Source organism: Carassius gibelio, chromosome B5, assembly GCF_023724105.1.
Source record: "Carassius gibelio isolate Cgi1373 ecotype wild population from Czech Republic chromosome B5, carGib1.2-hapl.c, whole genome shotgun sequence".
Taxonomy (NCBI): Eukaryota; Metazoa; Chordata; class Actinopteri; order Cypriniformes; family Cyprinidae; genus Carassius; species Carassius gibelio.
The window spans coordinates 29,485,555-29,503,968 of NC_068400.1; the positions used below are offsets into that span (position 1 = coordinate 29,485,555).

Here is an 18,414-nt window from a genome sequence, read left to right on the forward strand (position 1 = left end):
TATGATGTCATCATACTATGGACAGATTCAAGGCAATTCGTTCTTCCCATTATAAATGATTTCCATTAAAAGTTGAATTCACAAATTATTCAGTTATTTGGCCCCAACCTAAATAAGAGTGCTACTGAATATCTTGTAATATTAATCTTCAAATGACAGGTGACATGAACTCATTAACTTTTCTGGAGGCAGGTTTGAATTGGATTAGGGAAATAAACAGAAGCAGTTCTGAGGAGTTCGATCTCTTCAAGTGGAGGATTAACTAGTTTGACTAGAAAAAGTATACTGGAAAAAATCAACCGACACTATCTAGGCAAACATGTCAGGCAAACAAAGTAATTAAAACACATCAGTTTCTGTTTGTACTGTCAGAATGGCTCATACAATCCATTTCAACAGGAAAGTTGCGCAAATATCTTCTACCCCAAGTCATCTGCCTTGTTTCTGTGTGAACAATGTGTCATAGTACACTCAATCCCTGACAAAGATTGTAGAAATTAAATACTAAACTCACATTACATAACATGCATATGTGCAAATAAACTTGAAATGCATTTACAACATAATCACCCACATTGATTGATTAATGTGAACACTCTGATAAGCATGTGACTGATGGGAAATTTTTGGCTGAAGCCACCACTGCAAAATGACTGTTCTAGCATCCCAGTGACAGCTCATTTGTTTTTCGTGAATCTTCAATGTATTTAGCGAACACATGGTTAAGTTTGTTGGTTTTAGGAGGAGGAAATGTACACAGTGGTGTGTTCAGTTAAATCCATATACACACACTTCAAACCATATGAATCCTTCCCTCCTTTAAGTATATTTGTTTTAGAAACACACAAATATTGTGTGAAATAACATTATTTCTGCCTTTCTGTCATCAGTTTCATGTTTGCAAAAGCTGTGATGCAGAACGCTTATTAGCTTTAATTTACACACATTTTATTTACATTAAAAATTAGTTCCTGTTTCCGGAAAGTACTTTTTTTTCCCATCACAGCAATACTATATAAGCCCTCCCTTTATCGAATATTTTGTTCACAAGAAACCTGGCCTACAGGTAAGTATTGCTCTCTCTTGAGAATTGTGTTTTCCTTGTAAGACTTAAAACTAAAATCCTTAGGATGGGTAAATATGTTTTTCTTCTTTTACAGCCATGGAGAAACAATCTTTTCTTTTCTGGCTGGCAGTTTTAACAGTAACTGGTAAGTTATTTTTTGTTTTTGGTAATATATTTTTACTACATAAAATTGTTCAGTGCAAAGTAATATTTGTTTTCTATTTTTTTTTCATTTGATAAGCTATACTATTACTAATAATGTGTGCTTTATATATATATATATATATATATATATATATATATATATATATATATATATATATATATATATATGTATGTATGTATGTATATATATATATATATATATATATATATGTATATGTATATATATATATATATATATATATATATATATATATATATATATATATATATGTATATACATATATATGTATATATATATATGTATGTATATATATGTGTATATATATATATATATATATATATATATATATATATATATATATATATATATATATATATATATATATATATATATATACATACATGCACATATAAAGTATGTGTGACCCTGGACCACAAAACCAGTCACAAGGGTCCATTTCTTGAAAATGAGATTTTTACATAATCTGAAAGCTAAATAAATAAGCTTTCAGTTGATGTATTATGTCAGCCCACATGGAAATAACCTATACAAACATATATGTTTTAATATAGGTTTTGATATATGTTTTTAATATATGTGACATATATAAAATTGTCTGTTTTCCTATATTACAAAATGGCCAATTTTATATATGTCACATATATTAAAAAACCTATATCAAAACATATATGTTTATATAGGTTATTTCCATGTGGGTGGACTTTTCTTTAATGGAGTGCCGAACCTCAGAGTTCATGCAAACATCAACATTGCTGTAATCAAATGTGTTCTTAAGTGCTGCTTTTACATCGAAGTCAGTTTTTGTTGTGTTTATTTAGTTATTGAGAGGTAGGAGCTCAGTATATATTTAAATATTCATCCAAACACCGCTCAGCCTCAGGTTCTCAGGTTAACTGAAGCGCTGTCTTATTTTTTTCAACTGAATCAGGAGAGTTGTAATACAGTTTTGTGCTACAGAGCCACAATGGTCAAACCGCATTATTCCAGGCTCACACATTAGATACTAGATCAAACCACTGTTACAGAGAGTCATGTGCTTTCACATCTCCCAACCACTCAAAATCATCTATTAACAGCGCAATAAACAAATTACCAGTACACAATATTAGAATGCAATACCCCAAGACAGACACTCAAAGAGAAATTAAAGACTTTGATTTAACACAAGGAAAACTTTAGATTTTCTTACCTGACTGGTACTTGTCGCTCTGACTGATGCCATTATGTGGCATATATAGGCACATTTGCAGCATATATATTATCATATATGCTGTATATATGCAGCATATATGTGCATATAAACTGCATATAAGTTTCATATATGCGCATATATCCTCATATAGGTTCTTTCCATGTGGGGGGACATTATTTGACTTAGATGCAACTATTTGAAAATCTGTAATCTGAGGGTGCAGAAAAAACAAAATAATGAGAAAATCACCTTTAAAGTTGTCCAAATGAAGTTCTTAGCAATACGTATTACTAATCAAAAATAAGGGTTTGGTATATTTATGGTAGGAAATGTACAAAATATCTTCATGGGACATGATCTTTACTTTATATCCTAATAATTTTGGGGATAAAAGAAAATCCATCATTTTGACCCATACAATGTTTGTTTGTTTGTTTGTTTTTTACCCCAGTGATTAATATATAACCTGTCTTCCTGTTTTACTACAGCAGTCAGCGGGTGTCCTATAGGTCGGGAGTTCATCACTGCTTTCATGACAAATTACCAATATGGAAAAGCCAGTCTGACTCTCTCCATAACAGCACATAATTCCCCTGCCACTGTGAAAATTGAGATAAAGGCACTGAGTTACAGTGAAACAGTGAATATTGGACAAGGTGAAACCAAATGGATTGTCCTCCCACAAAACACTGAGATTGAAGGTGATGGAACGTTCCGCAAAACCGTGTACATCTCTTCCACTGCCGATATCTCAGTCGTTTCATCCAACATAAAGGAATTCACTGGAGACAGCAGTGTGATCTTCCCAATAAATCAACTAGGCCAGCGTTATGTAGTTTTTACTCCGAACACGGGTCCAAGTCCGTATAAAAAGCTGGTAGCCATAATCAATGGCAATTATATGAACACAGTCGAGATTGCCTCCAATTCAGGAAATCTTTGGAACGCCATTTTTGGAAAGACCAGAACCATTAGTTTGGCTCCCTACGAAGTTTATCAGCTTCGCAGTCTTGAAACTTTGACTGGAACAAAAATTAAATCCACGTCTCCAGTGGCTGTTCTGGCAGGACACGAGTGCTCCATGCTTGTAGGCACCTGTGAGCATGTCTTTGAGCAGCTGGTGCCAGTTGAGTCTCTCGCCAATGAATACCTGGTCCCTGCAATGCATCAGACCTCCAGCAAGGACACAGCCTATGTGGTTGCTCCAGAGGACAACACTATTGTGTCAGTTTTCAGTGGGAATAGTTGGTTTCACAACAAGAACAAGCTAAATGCTGGAGACGTTTTAGCGGTTGATGTGAGCACAAATGCTAAGCTCATTCAAAGTAGCAAAAACGTAATGGTAATGTATTTCAGTAGCAATTTTCCCAATGACGAGTTTCTAACCAATGTCATACCCACTTCTGAGATGTCGAAATCATGGACCATTCATGCTCAAGATAGCTACGATAACACTCTTGTTGTTGTTGCTGAAGCAGCATCAGCCTCCACTATCAGTGGTTCATTGAAGTGGAAAACATTCCCTGCTAATCAAAAATATGTATGGGCTACCAAGTCACTCGGTACACGAAAAGGTCCCATCACTGTATCTGGTGATTCGCTGATGGCTGCTTATGTTTTTGGTGGAAAAATAAGGCATGGTTATGCCACAACAGGAGTGTGCAACACAGGTAAGAAATCATGACTGAATAACAACAAATGACTGAGTAATGGCGTACGAATTGCAACTGACTTAAATCTGGGTGAAAAACAAACAAAAAAACAATGTCTTTGTTCCCTAAGCTTTTACGACAATTCCGGCTCCACCAGACCCCTGTGAGACCGTTAAATGCCGTCAGCAGGAGGAGTGCAGAAAGGGTGTCTGCGTTCCCACTTCCACTGCCACATGCCATGCAGTTGGTGATCCCCATTACAAAACTTTTGATGGGAAACTGTATGACTTTCAGGGAACTTGTACATACATCATGGTAAACAATACAAAGCCTCAAAAAGGCCTCACACCTTTTACCATCTTGGCAAAGAATAATCACAGGGGAAGCACTAGGGTGGCATATGTAAGGACAGTTTCTGTCCTTGTGTACAATCATAAAGTGGTGGCTGGCAGCCAAAGGGGAGTAGTAGAGGTAAAAATGAAAAGCACTTCACAACTTTTACATACTTAATGTAATTATAACCATTCTGAAGAATAAATAAATCTCTCTCTTTGGTGTTTCTCATTTTAGCTTGATGGAGAAAACACTTACCTGCCTTTAACTATCGATGGCGGCAAAATAAAAGTGGATCAGAGGGGATGGAATGTCATTATATCGACGGATTTTGGCTTAGAGGTAAAATATGACTGGAATATGATGTTGTACATTACAGCTCCAAGTAGCTATTTCCAGACTTTAGGTGGTCTTTGTGGAAACTATAATGGTGACCGAAGAGATGAACTTATTGATCCCAAAGGCCAAGTGCTCTCCAATGTCATTGCGTTCGCTAAGACCTGGAAAGTTCCAGATAATGATTTGTTTTGCAATGATGACTGCAATGGACAATGCCCAAGTTGCTCTTTAAGTCTTCAAGAGGAGTACAAAAAAGACACAAACTGTGGTGTCATGGCTAAAACGGATGGGCCATTTGCTATTTGCCACAACACTGTCGATCCTCAGATGTATGTAGATAACTGTGTCTATGATGTCTGTATTAATAATGGCATGAGAAACTTCCTCTGCAATAACATTCAAAGCTACGTCGGTGCTTGCATGTCAGCTGGAATCAAGATTCCTGGAAAGTGGAGGACACTTTCCAACTGCCGTAAGTGTGTATATGGGTATACGTTTAAATTCATTTCATATTTGGATTTATGAATGTGAACTGAAAATGTACATGGTACTGTTTGTCAAATTGTGGTTTTGTTAGTAGAGTTAACAATTTGACATACAATTAATGTGCTAGATAATCAGATTATTTATATTTTGGTTTTCCTCTTCTCCTCCCAGCACTGGATTGTCCAGTCAACATGCATTATGATGACTGTGGCACAGCCTGTGCTGCCTCTTGTGCTGATCGAGATGCCCCAAGCAAGTGCACGCTGCCATGTGTGGAGGGCTGCCAATGCAACACAGGTTTTGTCCGCAGTGGAGATGAATGCATACCTTTGAAAAAGTGTGGCTGCACATACAACGGCCGATATTATCTACCTGAGCAGACATTTTGGGGGGACCAAAAATGTACAGAGAGATGTGTGTGCAACTCTCAAACTGGAAAAGTTGATTGTTCAGTGACAAAATGTAAGAAATCCCAAGTGTGTGAAACACGGAATGGAGTGAGAGATTGTTATCCAACGTCCTATGGTACCTGTCAGGGTGCAGGGGATCCACACTACCGCACTTTTGATGGTAAAGCCTTTGACTTCCAAGGAACCTGCACTTATTATTTGTCCAAACTACTCAATACAGTTGACCCATCACTGATACCTTTTGAGGTACTGGTCAAGAATGAAAACAGAGGAAGAAACATGGCAGTTGCTTATACCAAGACTGTATCATTAAATGTCTATGGATACACAATTGTCATGAGTAAAGATGATTCAGGGAAAGTGAAGGTAAGTACATTAAAACTGTGTTTAAAAACTCATTACAGACTGACCTTCAAAATACTTTTAACTAAAATTGTTAATTAATTGGTAATTTGTGTCCTAAAGGTCAACAATATGTTTGTGAATTTGCCATTTGAACAAGAAGAAGGTAGATTCTCCATATACCGCAGTGGGTACTTTGGTGTAATAAAAACAGACTTTGATTTGACTTTGAAATTCAACTGGGATAGCCATGTAGTCCTGACTCTCCCCAGCACTTACTCCGGTGAAGTGGGAGGGCTTTGCGGCAACTGGAACAATAACAACAACGATGATTTTCTCACTCCTGACAAAACTCCTGCTTCAACCCCAGCAATTTTTGGAACCAGTTGGAAAGTCAAAGATGACCCTGGATGCTCAGATGCATGTCAGGGCAAAGCATGTCCTAAATGTGATGTGACAGAAAGAAACCAAGTCACTTTTACAAAGCCTTGCAGCAAGATCACAGACAAACTGGGACCATTTAAAGGTTGCCATGTTAAAGTAAATCCAAATCAGTTTTATGAAGATTGTGTGTATGATATGTGTATGTACGGTGGCCATTCATCTGCCCTCTGCAGTGCTCTTACTGCATACACAGCTGCTTGCCAAGAGGCACTTGGCCAAGTGGAAGACTGGAGAACTGACAGTTTCTGCCGTTAGTATTCATTTCATTGTTTCATTGTTTACCTCTCTTTAAGATTTTGAATTATACATAACTCAGGATTGATGCAAGAAATATTGTAAAATTAATTTTCTATACTGTTTCTCCACAGCTGCATCCTGTATGGAAAACGGCCACTATGAGGTTTGCGCAACAGGATGTTCCCAGACCTGCCATGGCCTCATTGAGCCCAAGGCCTGTGAGGGCACTCCTTGCATTGAAGGCTGTATATGTGATGAAGGCTTTGTCCTGAGCAATGGTGAGTGTGTGGCTATGGAACGATGTGGCTGTTCTTACAAGGGCCTGTACTACCAGCTTGGCCAGGAGTTCTTCCTTCAAGACAAGTGCAATCAGAGATGTGTGTGCAAAGAGAACGGAAGAGTTCAGTGTGATGATGGATTCACCTGCAAACCAAACGAGAAGTGCCAGGTCCTGAATGGGGTTCAGGGCTGTTTCCCTGATGGAAAAGCAGTTTGCTCTGTGTCAGGCTTTGGGCTTTATAAGTCATTTGATGGGAAATCCTTTACTGTTGAAGGAGACTGTGAGTATAGATTTGCAGAGACGGTTCAAGGCAAAGATGAGGATATAAGCTTTTTTAGTGTATTAGTGAAAAAGCAGTCCTCCTCTGAGACTGTCTTCACTCGAAGAGTTGAAATACAAATAGAACAATCCACAATCACTTTGCTGCCTGGCCACATCTGGGAGGTTCAGGTAATGTACTCATTAATGGTCATTGTTTTAGGAGATCAGGAACTGCTGCCTGCAGAGTTTTAAGTTTTATGTTGGTGTTTTCTTTGCAGGTGGACAATGTTCAAACCCATCTCCCCACAACTGTGGATGAAGGACTGGCACAAGTCTATCAGAGCGGTATTAACATTGTTGTGGAAACAAACTTTGGATTGAAACTGACATATGATACTATTTCCATGGCCAAAATTGAGATACCATCCACTTTTAAAAATGCAGTCAAAGGCCTCTGTGGTAACTACAATGGAGACAGTGCAGATGATTTTCTTTTGCCTGGTGGTATTCAGGCACCTTCCGTGGTAGATTTTGCAGATGCCTGGGTTTCACCATCAGACAAAATGATGTGTCAAACAGGCTGTGCCTTGAGTTGTATCAATCCTGACAAAGACCAACAGAAAAAGGCAGAGACAGCTTGCAATATACTAATCTCAGAGAAGGGGCCATTTTCTGGTTGTTACGAAAAAATACCACCTCAGACATTCTTTGATGAATGTGTGAAAGATGTGGCAGCCCAACCAAATGACAAGACAGTGCACTGTCGCCACATACAAAGGTATGTTGCCAGCTGTCAAGAGATTGGGACGTCAATCAACATCTGGAGGAATAACACCTTCTGTCGTAAGTGACTGCATTCTTCAGGTTTAACAATAACTCTCCTCTAGCTTATCTAAATGCCCCTTAATACTTTTACATTTCCTGTAAGATATGCCAATGGAGATTTGGAATATAAATTGTCCTACCTTGAACTGGATAATTTAAAATGCTCTCTTTTCTTCCAGCACTCACATGTTTCAAAAATAGTCACTATGAGCTCTGCGCTGACACCTGTTCCACGACCTGTGCAAGTCTGACAAAGTCACAGAAATGCCCATTGTGTCAGGAAGGATGTCAGTGTGATGATGGCTTTTTGTTTGATGGAGGTGAATGTAGGACTTTGGATAGCTGTGGTTGTCATGTAGATGGGACATTTTACAAGGTGAGAACCTATCTGGTCAGTTATTTTCTTTGTTGTTTGTTTGTTTTTGCTAATAGTAATCAAATTGTAACTTTTTGTCTTTCCCACCAAAATATTATTTTGCAGTCTGGTCAGACAGTAATTCGAGGAGAGTGTAAAGAGAAATGCACCTGTAAAGCTGGAGTGTTCTCCTGTGAAACCTTGGAATGTGGTGAAGATCAGATTTGTGGCAAAAAAGATGGTGCCGTTGGATGCTACAACAAAGGTATTAATAATTATAATAAGTGTACCATAAAAGCAGAATATTTGCATATATGCCAGATGTTTCATTCATTTTTTTCTTTCTTTTCTTTCTTAAATCCCTAAAAGACACATACTGTCCAGTCAACATGCATTATGAGGCCTGCGGCTCAGCTTGTCCTGTGACCTGTGCTAATCGAGATAGTCCAAATGAGTGCACACTGCCATGTGTAGACGGCTGCCTCTGCAATGCAGGTTTTGTCCTTAAAGGGGATGAATGCATACCTGTGAAAAAGTGTGGCTGCGAATACAAAGGCCAATATTATCTACCTGGGCAGACATTTTGGGGCGAGAAACAATGCACAGAGAAATGCGTGTGCAACCCTCAAACTGGAAATGTTGAATGTACACCAACAAAGTGTAAGAATTCTCTAGTGTGTGGCACACAGAATGGAGTGAAAGACTGTTACCCATTGTCCTATAGTACCTGTCAGGGTGCAGGGGATCCACACTACCGCACTTTTGATGGTAAAACCTTTGACTTCCAAGGAACCTGCACTTATTATTTGTCCAAACTACTGAATACAGCTGACTCATCACGGATACCCTTTGAGGTACTGGTCAAGAATGAAAACAGAGGAAGAAACATGGCAGTTGCTTATACCAAGACTGTATCATTAACTGTCTATGGATACACAATTGTCTTAAGTAAGGAAAACCCACGGAACGTAAAGGTCAGTTTTTCAAAAACATACTCTTACACCGTAATATGAATGACTGCATGCATAAATTGAGTTAATTTTTCAATACACTCGCCTCCAAAAGAAAAACAAATGCTTGACTTTAAACATAATTGATGGAATACATTTTTCTTGAAGGTCAACAATCTGTATGTGAAATTGCCATTTGAACTAGAAGATGGTCGGCTCTCAATATTCTACAGTGGGTACTTTGGTGTGATAAAAACTGACTTTGATCTGACTTTAAAATTCAACTGGGATAGCCATGTAGTCCTGACTCTCCCCAGCACTTACTCCGGTGAGTTGGGAGGGCTTTGTGGAAACTGGAACGGCAATGCCAATGATGATTTGCTGACTCCTAACAACACCCTTGTTTCAAACCCAACAATTTTTGGAACCAGTTGGAAAGTCAAAGATGACCCTGGATGCTCAGATGCATGTCAGGGCAAAGCATGTCCTAAATGTGATGTGACAGAAAGAAACCAAGTCACTTTTACAAAGCCTTGCAGCAAGATCACAGACAAACAGGGACCATTTAAAGGTTGCCATGATAAAGTGAATCCAAATCAGTTTTATGAAGATTGTGTGTATGATATGTGTATGTACGGTGGCCATTCATCTGCCCTCTGCAGTGCTCTTACTGCATACACAGCTGCTTGCCAAGAGGCACTTGGCCAAGTGGAATCCTGGAGAACCAACAGTTTTTGCCGTTAGTATTACATTATCTCAAGTAATTTGAAATCCACATTACAGTAGTTTACTGGTTTGTATTAAAGACATCGTGACATTCATCCTTAATATGCTATATCTACAGCTACAACCTGCAAGGCAAACAGCCACTATGAGGTTTGTGCAACAGGATGCCCTCAGACCTGCCGTGGCCTCACTGAGCCCAAGAACTGTAAGGGCACTCCCTGTGTTGAAGGCTGCACATGTGACAAAGGTTTTATCCTGAGTGATGGTGATTGTGTGGCTGCGCAGCAGTGTGGCTGTACTTACAAGGGCCTGTACTACCAGCTGGGCCAGGAATTCTTCCCTCAAGACAAGTGCAATCAGAAATGTGTGTGCAAAGAGAACGGAAGAGTTCAGTGTGATGATGGATTCACCTGCAAACCAAACGAGAAGTGCCAGGTCCTGAATGGGGTTCAGGGCTGTTTCCCTGATGGCAAAGCAGTTTGCTCAGTGACAGGTTTAGGGCTTTATCAGTCATTTGATGGGAAATCCTTTACTGTTGAAGGAGACTGTGAGTACAGATTGGCAGAGACGGCTCAGAACACAAATAAGGAGAGCTCTTTCAGTGTGTTAGTGAAACAGCAGTCCTCCTCTGAGACTGTCTTCACTCGAAGAGTTGAAATACAAATAGGACAAGCCACCATAACTTTGCTGCCTGGCCACATCTGGGAGGTTCAGGTAATGTACTCGTTACTGACCATAGTTTAAAAAATCAAAAACACTTTCTAAAAGGTATTGTGTTTTTTTACAGGTGAACAAAGTTCAAACCAATCTCCCAGTGACTCTAAATGGAGGATTTGTCCAAGTCTATCAGAGTGGTGTTAATATTGTTGTGGAAACAGACTCTGGATTGAAACTGACATATGATACTATTTCCATGGCCAAAATCGAGATCCCATCCACTTTTAAAAATGCAGTCAAAGGTCTCTGCGGTAACTACAATGGAAACAGTTCAGATGATTTTCTCCTGCCAGGTGGTATTCAGCCTTCTTCTGTGGAATACTTTGCCGAGGCCTGGGTTTCACCATCAGACAAAATGATGTGTAAAACAGGCTGTGCACTCAATTGTTTCAATCCTGACAAAGACCAACAGAAAAAGGCAGAGACAGCTTGCAGTATACTAATCTCAGAGAAGGGGCCATTTTCCGGTTGTTACGAAAAAATACCACCTCAGACATTCTTTGATGAATGTGTGAAAGATGTGGCAGCCCAACCAAATGACAAGACAGTGCACTGTCGCCACATACAAAGGTATGTTGCCAGCTGTCAAGAGATTGGGACATCAATCAACATCTGGAGGAATTACACCTTCTGTCGTAAGTGACTGCATTCTTCAGGTTTAACAATAACTCTCCTCTAGCTTATCTAAATGCCCCTTAATACTTTTACATTTCCTGTAAGATATGCCAATGGAGATTTGGAATATAAATTGTCCTACCTTGAACTGAACAATTTAAATTGCTCTCTTTTCTTCCAGCACTCACATGTTTCAAAAATAGTCACTATGAGCTCTGCGCTGACACCTGTTCCACGACCTGTGCAAGTCTGACAAAGTCACAGAAATGCCCATTGTGTCAGGAAGGATGTCAGTGTGATGATGGCTTTTTGTTTGATGGAGGTGAATGTAGGACTTTGGATAGCTGTGGTTGTCATGTAGATGGGACATTTTACAAGGTGAGAACCTATCTGGTCAGTTATTTTTTGGTTTTTGCTAATAGTAATCAAACTGTAACTTTTTGTCCTTCCCACCAAAATATTATTTTGCAGTCTGGTCAGACAGTAATTCGAGGAGAGTGTAAAGAGAAATGCACCTGTAAAGCTGGAGTGTTCTCCTGTGACACCTTGGAATGTGTTAAAGATCAGATTTGTGGCAAAAAAGATGGTGCCATCGGATGCTACAACAAAGGTATTAATAATTATAATAAGTGTACCATAAAAGCAGAATATTTGCATATATGCCAGATGTTTCATTCATTTTTTTTCTTTTTTTTTTTCTTTCTTTTCTTTCTTTAATCCCTAAAAGACACATACTGTCCAGTCAACATGCATTATGAGGCCTGCGGCTCAGCTTGTCCTGTGACCTGTGCTAATCGAGATAGTCCAAATGAGTGCACACTGCCATGTGTAGACGGCTGCCTCTGCAATGCAGGTTTTGTCCTTAAAGGGGTTGAATGCATACCTGTGAAAAAGTGTGGCTGCGAATACAAAGGCCAACTGTATCTACCTGGGCAGACATTTTGGGGCGAGAAACAATGCACAGAGAAATGCGTGTGCAACCCTCAAACTGGAAATGTTGAATGTACACCAACAAAGTGTAAGAATTCTCTAGTGTGTGGCACACAGAATGGAGTGAAAGACTGTTACCCATTGTCCTATAGTACCTGTCAGGGTGCAGGGGATCCACACTACCGCACTTTTGATGGTAAAACCTTTGACTTCCAAGGAACCTGCACTTATTATTTGTCCAAACTACTCAATACAGTTGACCCATCACTGATACCTTTTGAGGTACTGGTCAAGAATGAGAACAGAGGAAGGAACATGGCAGTTGCTTATACCAAGACTGTATCATTAACTGTCTATGGATACACAATTGTCTTAAGTAAGGAAAGCCCACGCAAAGTAAAGGTCAGTTCTTCAAAAACACACTTTTACACCATAATATGAATAACTGCATCCATACATTGAATTAATTTTACTATACACTCACCTCCAAAAGAAAAAATAAAGGCTTGAGTTAAAACATAATTGATGGAATACATTTTTCTTTAAGGTCAATGATCTGTATGTGAAATTGCCATTTGAACTAGAAGATGGCCGACTCTCAATATTCTACAGCGGGAACTTTGGTGTGATAAAAACTGACTTTGATCTGACTTTAAAATTCAACTGGGATAGCCATGTAGTCCTGACTCTCCCCAGCACTTACTCCGGTGAGTTGGGAGGGCTTTGTGGAAACTGGAACGGCAATGCCAATGATGATTTGCTGACTCCTAACAACACCCTTGTTTCAAACCCAACAATTTTTGGAACCAGTTGGAAAGTCAAAGATGACCCTGGATGCTCAGATGCATGTCAGGGCAAAGCATGTCCTAAATGTGATGCGACAGAAAGAAACCAAGTCACTTTTACAAAGCCTTGCAGCAAGATCACAGACAAACAGGGACCATTTAAAGGTTGCCATGATAAAGTGAATCCAAATCAGTTTTATGAAGATTGTGTGTATGATATGTGTATGTACGGTGGCCATTCATCTGCCCTCTGCAGTGCTCTTACTGCATACACAGCTGCTTGCCAAGAGGCACTTGGCCAAGTGGAATCCTGGAGAACCAACAGTTTTTGCCGTTAGTATTACATTATCTCAAGTAATTTGAAATCCACATTACAGTAGTTTACTGGTTTGTATTAAAGACATCGTGACATTCATCCTTAATATGCTATATCTACAGCTACAACCTGCAAGGCAAACAGCCACTATGAGGTTTGTGCAACAGGATGCCCTCAGACCTGCCGTGGCCTCACTGAGCCCAAGAACTGTAAGGGCACTCCCTGTGTTGAAGGCTGCACATGTGACAAAGGTTTTATCCTGAGTGATGGTGATTGTGTGGCTGCGCAGCAGTGTGGCTGTACTTACAAGGGCCTGTACTACCAGCTGGGCCAGGAATTCTTCCCTCAAGACAAGTGCAATCAGAAATGTGTGTGCAAAGAGAACGGAAGAGTTCAGTGTGATGATGGATTCACCTGCAAACCAAACGAGAAGTGCCAGGTCCTGAATGGGGTTCAGGGCTGTTTCCCTGATGGCAAAGCAGTTTGCTCAGTGACAGGTTTAGGGCTTTATCAGTCATTTGATGGGAAATCCTTTACTGTTGAAGGAGACTGTGAGTACAGATTGGCAGAGACGGCTCAGAACACAAATAAGGAGAGCTCTTTCAGTGTGTTAGTGAAACAGCAGTCCTCCTCTGAGACTGTCTTCACTCGAAGAGTTGAAATACAAATAGGACAAGCCACCATAACTTTGCTGCCTGGCCACATCTGGGAGGTTCAGGTAATGTACTTGTTACTGACCATAGTTTAAAAAATCAAAAACACTTTCTAAAAGGTATTGTGTTTTTTTACAGGTGAACAAAGTTCAAACCAATCTCCCAGTGACTCTAAATGGAGGATTTGTCCAAGTCTTTCAGAGTGGTGTTAATATTGTTGTGGAAACAGACTCTGGATTGAAACTGACATATGATACTATTTCCATGGCCAAAATCGAGATCCCATCCACTTTTAAAAATGCAGTTAAAGGTCTCTGCGGTAACTACAATGGAAACAGTGCAGATGATTTTCTCTTGCCAGGTGGCATTCAGACTTCTTCTGTGGAATACTTTGCAGAGGCCTGGGTTTCACCATCAGACAAAATGATGTGTAAAACCGGCTGTGCCTTCAATTGTTTCAATCCCGACAAAGACCAACAGAAAAAGGCAGAGACAGCTTGCAGTATACTAACATCAGAGAAGGGGCCATTTTCTGGTTGTTACGAAAAAATACCACCTCAGACATTCTTTGATGAATGTGTGAAAGATGTGGCAGCCCAACCAAATGACAAGACAGTGCACTGTCGCCACATACAAAGGTATGTTGCCAGCTGTCAAGAGATTGGGACGTCAATCAACATCTGGAGGAATTACACCTTCTGTCGTAAGTGGCTGCAGGTTGCAAAATAACCTTTTTTTCTTATCCTATTGCTGGCCTTTACGTGGCCTTTAATGAGGTGTAGAGTGCAGTTTTCTCCCTCAAAACAAATTCCTGAGCAGTCCCTAAAACAATCTTGTATTCTTGCAGCACTTGAGTGTTCAGGTAACAGTCATTATGAGCTTTGCGCCGACACCTGTTCCTCAACCTGTTCCAGTCTGACTACCTCAAAGAGATGTCCACCATGTCAGGAGGGATGTCAGTGTGATGATGGCTTCTTGTTTGATGGAGGTGAATGTAAGACTTTCCAGGATTGTGGTTGTCAAGTAGATGGAAAATTTTACAAGGTGAGAAAACATTCCATTTCATTCCTGCAGTAGTCAAACATCCTACAAGTCACTGAAACTTATTGTGTCTTGATTGTTTTGCAGTCTGGTGAGACAACCATTCAGGATGAGTGTACTGAAAAATGCCTCTGCAGAGCTGGAGTATTCTCCTGTGAACCTTTGATATGCAGTGCCGATCAGATATGTGACAAAAAAGAAGGAGTCACTGGGTGTTACAAGAAAGGTAAGTACAAACTTTGTACATCATTTCCCAAGTACTGCAGGTTTTAAATGAAACTATAATACAGATGTGCATCCATGTTTTAGATCCTTGCAGTAACCATGAGTGTCGTGAAAAAGAGTACTGCACTGTGAAGGACGACAAGGCAATGTGCATTGCAAAATCAAAGGCCTCTTGCATTGCCAAGGGAGACCCTCATTACAGAACCTTTGATGGCAACCACTTCTCCTTCCAGGGCACTTGCACCTATACTTTAGTTAAAACTTCAGGCAAAGACCAAACACTGACACCTTTCAACATTGTCAACAAGAATGATATGCTCAAAGGCACACGTGGATCTTACGTCAAGTCAGCCACCATTACAGTCAAAGGACATGAAATCACATTCATCCAAGGCAACCGCAATCGTGTGACAGTAAGTCAGTACATAACATAAAATACAGAAAGATCAAACATCCAGACATAATATCCATTAAGTCAATATTAAAACATATCAGTGGTAATAATGTGCACCAGACATAGCCAGCTTGTTCCTCGAGGGCTACCATGCAGACTGCAGTTACAACCCTGCTATAACACCCATACTTGTTATTTCCTTAAGTAGTCATTAACATCTTGATTTAACATTTAACGTGTGTGTAATTTGGGGTAGAGTTCAAATCTACAGTACGTAGCCCTCTAGGAGCAGGGTTGGCCCCTCTACACTCTGGAAATGACATCTGTTGCTTCCTCTCTTTTTTTCCTATCCAGATTGATGGCACAGTTTCAAACCTTCCTGTGAGTTTGAATTCTGAGGGGATCAGCATCACCCTCTCAGGCAGTATAGGGGTTTTGCAGACAGATTTTGGCTTGGAGGTCAAGTTTAACTGGGCAGATACCCTTATGGTGACATTGTCCAGCAGCTACTACAATAACATAGTCGGGATGTGTGGAACCTACAACAATGATTTGGAGGATGATTATGTCACACCGAGTGGTAACAGCATGACAGACATCACAGAATGGGCAATGTCTTGGAATGTCCCTGAAAGCAACAGCAATTGCTGGCACTTTCCCCCTTGCTCAGATGAAAAGAAATCGCTATATAGGGGACAGAGCTACTGTGGCTTGTTAGAGAATGAAACAGGCCCATTTGCTCAGTGCCATGACATAATATCAAAGAGGCGATTTGCTGCTGACTGCCTTTTCCAGATGTGTCTCAATAATGGAAGTCAGAAGGCTTTCTGCAATGCCTTCAATAATTATGTGTCCACTTGCTCATCTGTAAAGGCTGACGTTTCTCCAGAGTGGAAGCAACTCACCAACTGCTGTAAGTGATGACTTTGACTCAAGATCTTTGTTAAATGGATATTTCATTAATGCTAACACCTTCCTTGTCTTTTATTCTCAACAGGATGAAGATTTTTTTCCACCATGTTTTGTGTATCCCTTAAAGAAGTGAAAATTAAAATGATTAAATAATTAACTGGTGCATTTCACAATATATTGAAATATAACAGTATCTCAGTTTCTGTCATTGCTTCATATCATATTACTTAATTTGTGATTTGGTGTTTTAAATGGATGTTTAAGCAAGTTTCTTTTTTTAAATGACAATATATTCATGGATGTCAACTTGTGCTGTCCACAAATCAGTCTATAATTAATCTTGGGTTAAACTGTAAACTGTTTTGTATTTTCCTTCAAATGTCTTCAGAAATATAATATTTTAAATATATGTTATTATTAAACTTCTTAAATTCTTGCATCATTTCGTTTAGCTGTGTCGTTTCATCATAACAGAAATGTAGGTTATGCCAACCGTATGTCAGCTTCTAATATTGTCATATCAATAATTAGTAAGTATAGAAATAGATATATGTAGATATGTATTTATAGAAAATAGATATATGTAGATGCCACATTTGACTGCTCCGGATACGTCTGGATGTCCACCATTTTGCAATGGTCAACATTTCAGATCCTGCTCATCACTCACACTAAGAAACCAATACATCTTTATTGAAAATGCCACAAGACTGTGCAGCTATATTTGTAAGAATCAGGGCATTTAGATGATCAATGATATTTATTATTGACTAGTGTAGCGCGCCCTACCTTCATTTATAACAGACTAGTAAGGAGCAGCACCAGGTTTAATAAACAAATGCCAAAGAGATGTTGTATTAAGGCTCCTCTGATGTCACTGAATGAAATGCTTCTCTTTTAGAAAATTACAGTACTCAGAAAAGATTATAGACATACACAAGTTATATTTGTCAAGAATAAACTAGTTTTGAATAAATAAAACACTTTGATAAGTAGCAAAATATTAAGGACTTAATTATTAGTAGAAATAGCTCAAATTTCAAAGTTGTAAAGTAACACAATCAAGTTGATCTCAAGTTTAAAACAATTTAACCCCAAAAGGGAAATATCACAAATGTCTTAAAACATAATTACTGAATTGACCTCTGTGCCAAATACACTTCAAGTACAATGTTACCTTGTTTGTTATCTTTATTTTATAAGTGCACAAAGTTTTGTTGTTATTATGTCTGAATCCCAAAAAAAGTAGATTCGATTGATGTATTGCTCTTATCTGTACGATTAAAACTGAAAGTGTAATTTAATTTATTTTCGAGGTTATCAGGAGAAAATGACTCATAACGCGTATATGCTTTAATCGATCCAGAGGGTTAATTGAGCAAACTAACAGACTTGAAATTAAATGTACCAAATAACTCACTTCGGGTGTCAAAATATTACTCGGAATACTCACAGTTCTTAAGTGCTCACTATATGAACAGGTATGGGCCCACACACACAGTTAACACACACACACACTAAAAGCACCCACCCTGTAACAGGCCTGAATCGTGGCTTGAGAGGCCATGGATACTGAAAACTGGCTCTTCACTCCTGCGTGTAAATCAAAAGCAAAAAATTGTACATGAAGTCCTTTAGGAAACCTGAAATGATAGCAAGACACAAGCATGCATATTTTGTGACTTTGTAGTAAGTGGAATTGTTAGACTCAGTTAATATTTCAGCTCTGAATGAAAGAACA

The 18,414-nt window shown here is 39.2% G+C and overlaps 1 protein-coding gene across 1 annotated transcript; it reads left to right on the forward strand.

Annotated features, from left to right (window-relative positions):
- Nucleotides 1–3,007: 3,007 nt before the first annotated feature.
- si:dkey-65b12.6 (IgGFc-binding protein) lies at nt 3,008–17,115 on the forward strand. The gene is made up of 24 exons (XM_052555340.1): nt 3,008–4,115; nt 4,228–4,568; nt 4,668–5,241; nt 5,427–6,031; nt 6,131–6,701; nt 6,820–7,418; nt 7,508–8,072; nt 8,234–8,430; nt 8,536–8,674; nt 8,779–9,383; nt 9,528–10,098; nt 10,204–10,799; nt 10,873–11,437; nt 11,599–11,795; nt 11,889–12,027; nt 12,145–12,749; nt 12,895–13,465; nt 13,571–14,166; nt 14,240–14,804; nt 14,949–15,145; nt 15,230–15,368; nt 15,452–15,780; nt 16,116–16,674; nt 16,759–17,115. Coding segments are annotated over exons 1-24 (10,596 nt in total). The 5' UTR covers nt 3,008–3,346; the 3' UTR covers nt 16,761–17,115.
- Nucleotides 17,116–18,414: the final 1,299 nt, after the last annotated feature.